The 7505-nt window shown below is 39.8% G+C and overlaps 1 protein-coding gene across 1 annotated transcript; it reads left to right on the plus strand.

Moving 5' to 3' along the window:
* Positions 1 to 5949: 5949 nt before the first annotated feature.
* Positions 5950 to 6969, plus strand: LOC309971969 (trace amine-associated receptor 1; the record flags this gene model as incomplete). The annotated part of the gene is made up of 1 exon (XM_082855403.1): positions 5950 to 6969. One exon carries the CDS (start codon positions 5950 to 5952, stop codon positions 6967 to 6969), a length of 1020 nt encoding a protein of 339 aa, XP_082711529.1.
* Between the last annotated feature and the right edge of the window lie 536 nt (positions 6970 to 7505).

Raw genomic sequence — 7505 nt, forward strand, 5'->3', positions numbered from 1 at the left:
GCCACAGAACTAGTGAATGGCCCACCCCAGACTTAAACAAAGGCAGCTGGGTACTAAAGGCCATGCTATTCAGCACACAGCCCCAGCCTCCAAGTTCAAGACCGAACTCTTGACTTCCTCCTGCTTCTTACCCTCCTCTAACCGCCATCTTCCCATCTCAGTAAATGGGACCTCCACCCTTCAAGCTGCCCAGACCAGAAGCCTTGCTATTTCCCTTGATAACTTTCTCCCAACACATACTCAGTCTATCTGTAAATCCTGCCTGCTGTACTTTCAGAATATATCCAAACTTGACCACTGCCCTGCTCTAAACCACCATCTTCTTTCACCAGGTTATTTTAGTGGCTTCCTAATCATCTCACTTTGTCCTTGCCTTCTGCCCCTGTTCTCGACACAGCAGCCAGAGTGAATCTGTTAGAATCCGTCAGAGCATGTTACTGGATTCAAAACCCTCCAATGGTTTCCTTTCTCACTCAAAGGCAAAGCTGAAATTCTTACTGTGGGCCCTATTCAATGTAGCCCTGTGCAGCTTCTCTGGCCTCTCCATCGATTTTTCTCTGCTTTCACTGCTCTGCTCCAACCACATTGACATCTGCTATTTTGCAAACATACTAGGCATGCTCCCACCTCAGGGCCTTTGCACTTGCTGACGCCTCTACCTGGATTGGTCTTCTCCCAGGTAAACAGTTGTTTATTCTTAGTTTCCTTTAAGGTATCAAGTGGCCTCTGCCTTGAACTCCCCAGGAAATTAACTGCTCCACATTTTCTGTTTGGGGACTACTTTTGTATGTCTATTTAGCTTGTGCATTCGGGTAAGGACATACAAGTACCTATACCTGGTGGAAGGTTCTACATTATTGTAACTCCAGGCCATTCTGCTGGCATTTCCTTGAAGGGCTTCCCGTTTCCTCGTGGTAAGGGGCAGGAGATCTTGACTTCTCCGTGAAACCGCTTGGGAACTCAGGTGACATTCTCCTGTAAGGGTTGGGCATCTGCGGAATTCCTCATCTAAGCCTGTACAGCTTCTGCCTCTCCCAGGTTCTATTCCCCTGGACCCCAGTGATTGCAGCTGGGTTTTTAAAAGGCTATGACTTTCCTCTCCTGACTCCATGATTGCCTTTTTCAAAGGACACTGTGGACCTCCTTTCTTTTTGCTTTATAATGAATTCTCACACCTGGTTGTAAACAGAATAATCTTCTCCTCTGTCAACACCTTCTATTGAACATACTCTCCACACCTTCCACAGAATTCATTCACATTCTTTACGTTTTATGAAAGAGTAGTGAGGAGGGAAACAATTCACCCCTTCTTCGCTTAGAAGCTATATGTTAAGTCAAGATACTAAAAGTAAATCAAAAAGGAAGGGGAAAAAAGGAGGAGAAGCCAGGAAACCAGTTGGGAGGCTACTAATTTGACAGTGGTTAGTGATAAGTTTATGGCTATGGTACAAGTAATGAGAAATGGTCTGATTCTGGACATACTTTCGATGAAGAGTCAAGGTATTTACTGAAGGGTTGGCTATATTGTTGAGTGTGAGAGAGAGAAGTAAAGAATTACTTCAGTGTTTGGGACTGAAGATTTTCAAGAATGGAGTTGCCATTTCTAGACGTTAGGGAGGAAGAGGAGTTTAACACATATTATGGGGGAGATTAGAGACTTGGCTTTAGACATGATAAGTGGTGATATTCTCCAGGCAGCAGGAAGTTTTAGTTCAGAGTTCAGGGGGGAAGTTAAGGCTGGAGATATTCATTTGAGACTTTTTTTTTAAGTCATGAGACTATAAGAAATAACCTAGGGAGAAGCTGTAAATAGAGAAGAGAACCAAGGACTAGCCTTAGGGCCGGTGACTTGAGGAAGAACCAGTAATGAGACTATAAAGAAGAGCTAGTGAGTTAACAGAGCTCCAAGAGGGAGGTGAGTTGGAGCCAAGGAAGAAATTGTTTCAAGAAGTAACTGAGGGGTCATCAAGATGAAGACTGAGAGTTTACCATTGGGTTTAGTAATATAGAACAATATGGTTAAGATTGTTTTGGTGAAGTGTTAATGACAAAAGTCTCATTAGAGTGGATTCAAAAGGCTAGGAAGAGAGTAACTGAAGACAAGGAGTCTACATGACTCTTTCAAAGATGTTTTCTTTTTTCATAAAGGGGAGAAATAAGGTTATAATTGAAAGATGTGGGTTTAAAATAATTCTTTTTAAGATGGAATATTACTACATTTTTTGAACACTAGAGTTAATTATTTAGAAGAGAACTCCTGAAGATTCAGGGGATAGAGGAGAATTGGAGAGCATATTCTTGAACAGGCATGAAAGGGTGCCTATAGGACACATATGAAGGGGCGGCTCTGATGGGAGATGGTTAGTTCATTTGTAGTAATAAGAGGGAAGGTTGAGTATATGAACAGACGTAAACTGGTGTAGGGGTAGAGGTGGGAATATGGACATTCTCTTCTGATTGCATCTATTTTCTCAGTGAAACAAGATACAAGGTCATTAACTGAGAATGAGGATGAGGAAAGTATTTGAGATTGAAGGAGGGAGGTGGTATGAAATAGTCATCTCGAAGAGTGGGAGAATGAATGTAATCGGGAACTGAGTAGGATTCTTGAGCAGTTCGAATGGTTCATAACTGTCATGAATTTAATCTGAGGCCGATTGTGTGTTTTTCTCCATCATGTTCAGTTGCACATGTGTAGTACAGTAAGAGGCAAACTCGATTTAACAAGGGGTCAAGTTTAGCCAGGAAAGTGTATTAATGGGAGAGAGTTTAAAATAATGTTAAAAAATTTTGGAATCTACACTAGGTAAAGAGGTGAGTGTAAGTAAATGAGGAACAGTGAAAAGGTGATAAGATAAATGAATTATGGGCTTCAAGCAGGTTGAACAAGTGTTGGAAGTAGAGCATTAGTGGCATGGGCTGGGAAGACAAAGGGTAGAACTTGAAATTAATCATTTGGAATGGCTTCATTATCGATAATGGCAGATTCTGGGGATGGCTATGAAAGTGTGAGATGATATGGAGTGGAGGATATGCTTGTTGGAAGGCAGAGGGTTAAAGAGCTGAAAGTCCATTATTGGATCATTTATGTGGACAAGAAAATTATCAAGAAGTTTGGCAGGAGTAGCCTTGGAGAAAGTGACGGTAGACTAGGAGTTAACATCTTCAAGACAGAGAGACATGACTTGGAAGTCTGAGGTCTGCAGCAAGAAGAGATATAATTTGAACACAGAACTTCAGAGTTTGCAAGGGGCGGAGGTTAGGAAGGAAAGACGGAAAAGTATCCGCAATGTCAATGAGTACAAGAGGATCCTTAGTTTTCCTCCAAGTCCTGTAATATAAAGGGTAGCTAGGGATACAGGTGAGAAAACAGCTGCCTTTGACAAGTCTGTAGGGGATGAGATATCCTCAGGGGAAAGATGGTTTTAGTTAGAACAAAGAGAGGAAAGCATTTAATAAAGAGCTTGAGGAAGTAGGGTGATGACCATGAGTTCCGGAGGGCACACTTGGAATGGTTTTGGGGAAGGCGGGTAACGGGTAGGTAGATTGGGAGATGGGTTCACATTAGGAATTGTATAGAAAAGTTTGGGATTGAGAGTCTGAACCATTAGAGATGGGTGGTTGAAGGAGCCAGAGACAAAGGGCATGGTGAACTTAGCGCTGATGGCCCATTATTGGGAAGTTGGGGCCACTCAACCAGTGAGTTCCTGTCCTGCTAGACAGATCTACTTTAAACTATAATGCTTACCAATATATTTTTAAATCGTACGTCATTTTCAAACATTAGGTGATTAGATCATTTGCACAGAACTGTTTGCTTAGCTAGGTAATTAAAGAGAGATTTATTAACTTTCCTTATTACTACTGTATGTTCAACTTGGTAAGTTTTTTTTTTTTTTTCTGCGGTACGCGGACCTCTCACTGTTGTGGCCTCTCCCGTTGCGAAGCCCAGGCTCCAGACGCGCAGGCTCAGCGGCCACGGCTCACGGGCCTAGCCGCTCCGCGGCATGTGGGATCTTCCCGGACCCGGGCACGAACCCATGTCCCCTGCATCGGCAGGCGGTCTCTCAACCACTGCGCCACCAGGGAAGCCCCAACTTGGTAATTTTTACATACAGAGAGTAATCATTTCTAGCTAGCTAAATTTTTAGAGCTGGAAGAAAAGAAACAAAAACACTATTATGTCATGTTTTTAGGTAAGCACTCAACTCAGTATCATCATAGGGCATTTATTTAAACAAGTCAATCTATTTAAAAATAAATTATAACAAAAAATACTTGCACAAAAATTATGTGTAATGTTCTTAAAGTTGGTCAGACAACTTACTCTTCTGAAATGTCATTGGTATTATCAATAATTTCCCAGATACCATGCTTCAGGTTCTATTTCTCTAAAACCAGGATGTTACCATTATGAGGAGGAAGCCATTTGGTTTTTATCTGGGAATGAAGAACATGGCATACAAAGTTGTCAGATGACTTTTTCATCATCTATGAAGGTAGTCTTCTAAAACTGAACAACCAGTTTTTTTCCCCTTTTCATCTTCCCTTACTTATTTTTGGACCCTAGTTCCCACTGAGTAAAGCTACTCAATGTGATATCAGGTAGGAATGTTTTCTTGACTGGTAGTAATTATTAGCAAACAGTTCTAAACACTGGTTACAGGTGTGTTGCTTGGTTCCTTTAATGTCAACAGCAAAAGTAAGAGAAAGAAGAAAAGGGGGGAAATAGAAAAAAAAAAAAAAGTCCGAGTAGAAGATTTAAAACTCTAAATGATAGTTTAGTTGAGTGAACACAAATTTCATAGTAAAAACTCCATCGTTCTTTTAGCAAAATTTTAACTATAATTCAAATATTACAGAGCTCAGATAATATAAATAGATTTCGTCTGCAATTTGTTCTGTCATAAAGTGGGCCTGGGTGTTTATTGAAATAAATCTTACAGATGTACTTGATATGAATATGTTTCCTCCTGAGAAGAGAAGGCAGAAAGGGATTAGGGGGAGAGATACTTCAAATTTACTAAAATATGCATTTTAGTTCCTAAATATCTTATTCCTCCAATTCTGATGTTGGATAAGTTTCGATTTCTACGTGGTCTTGACCTAAACTGTCAGCCCAGAGGGAATAAGAGCCAAAGAGGAGGGTGGACTCCTGGAATTCTAAGACTTGTTGTTATTTTCCAGCATCTTCACAATATAGTGACAGGTTGTTCATTGATAGCCAGAATTTACATTCTTCCTCCAAACTCTCTCTCTCCCCCTCTTTTTATATTTATAATACATAATTATATAACGTATTATATATTACACATAATATGTATTGTACGTGTATTGAAAAATGTATTGCAAATTCGAGAAGTTAGCTGAGTATTACAGAATTACAGAATCATATATTTCAAACGAATAATTCAACTTTGCATTTCCAGCACAGTGAGCAGCATCAAGTAGATGTTAAAAATAATTGCAGGGGCTTCCCTGGTGGCGCAGTGGTTGAGAGTCCGCCTGCCGATGCAGGGGACGCGGGTTCGTGCCCCGGTCCGGGAAGATCCCACATGCCGTGGAGCAGCTGGGCCCGTGAGCCACGGCCGCTGGGCCTGCGCGTCCGGAGCCTGGGCTCCGCAACGGGAGAGGCCACAACAGTGAGAGGCCCGCGTACCACAAGAAATATATATATATAATAATAATAATTGTAGAACTGAACTACTGAACTAAACTTGGAAATAAAAGCTCTTTCCAAAATAATCATTTTTCAGCAAGAAGTAATAGGTAAATGTGTTAAAAGTAAGAAGAATCAAATTGCTGATGATTTCCTTTCTTTTATCCTCCCAGGTTTCTGGGATACATATATGGAAATAAAAGAAGGAACTCTAACCTGATCATGGATTTCGAAGAAAGACTCCTCAACACACAAAGGAAAAGATAATAACTAGTGCATAGCCCTCAGGAATGATGTCCTTTTGCCACAATATAATTAATATCTCCTGTGTGAAAAGCAGCTGGTCAAATGACGTCCGTGCTTCCCTGTACAGTTTAATGGTGCTCATAATTCTAACCACAGTGGTTGGCAATCTAATAGTTATTATTTCTATATCACACTTCAAGCAACTTCATACCCCAACTAATTGGCTCATTCATTCTATGGCCACTGTGGACTTTCTGCTGGGGTGTCTGGTCATGCCTTATAGTATGGTGAGATCTGTTGAGCACTGCTGGTATTTTGGAGAAGTCTTCTGTAAAATTCACACCAGCACTGATATTATGCTGAGCTCAGCATCAATTTTTCATTTGTCCTTCATTTCCATTGACCGCTACTATGCTGTATGTGACCCATTGAGATACAAAACTAAGATCAACATCTTGGTTATTTTTGTGATGATCTTCATTAGTTGGAGTATTCCTGCTCTTTTTGCATTTGGAATGACCTTTCTGGAGCTAAACTTCAAAGGAGCTGAAGAGATGTATTACAAACACATTCACTGCATAGGGAGTTGCTCTGTCTTCTTCAGCAAAACATCTGGGGTTCTGGCCTTTCTGACTTCTTTCTATATACCTGGCTCTATTATGATATGCATCTATTGTAGAATATATTTCATAGCGAAAGGGCAGGCAAGATCAATTCATGATGCAAATCAGAAATTTCGAATTGGGTTGGAAGAGAAAAATGGAATTTCACGAAGCAAAGAAAGGAAAGCTATAAAGACTTTAGGGACTGTGATGGGAGTTTTCTTCACATGCTGGTGTCCTTTCTTTGTCTGCACAGTCATGGATCCTTTCCTGGACTATACTATTCCACCCACTCTGAACGATGCATTGATTTGGTTTGGCTACTTGAATTCCACTTTAAATCCAATGGTTTATGCATTTTTCTATCCCTGGTTCAGAAGAGCACTGAAGATGATTCTATTTGGTAAAATTTTCCAAAAAGATTCATCTAGATGTAAATTATTTTTAGAATTAAATCCATAGAATTATTAGACTTTACTGTTTGGCCAACAGTTGGTGATCATATTTATGAACACAACATAATATCAACCACATGCACCAGTTACAGGGGCTTTTATCAAGTATTAGGGGCAAAGATTGTGTAGTTAGATATGATGCTTATATCTTGCTTCCTATTTGCCATTCTTATTATACATATTGAAGCTTTACAAGCCCAGAATTTAGGGACTTGTATTTTAAAGAACTTCTCCTGCCCTTACATGAACTGCCATGAAATTGACAGTGGTACCTTACTCAGTTGTTCAGTGGTGGAAACTAAGAGGCTACATTTGGGGATGCAAATTAGAAGAGATTTGTCATTCCTTTGCTTGAATATATATGCCTTTTTGTAAAATCAACTGAAAGTATACTTTAAATGTTACTATTAAGTAATTGTTTACACATAATTTGCTATTTATCATTAATTCTTATTTATATATTCTAATTCTTAAATCTCAATTTTTATATTTTAAAAATGTTTTTTTCTGATTTTCATACTTGTAGGAAATTTAGAAAATAAA

Source organism: Leucopleurus acutus (genome assembly GCF_964270905.1).
Source record: "Leucopleurus acutus genome assembly, chromosome: 15".
Lineage (NCBI taxonomy): Eukaryota > Metazoa > Chordata > Mammalia > Artiodactyla > Delphinidae > Leucopleurus > Leucopleurus acutus.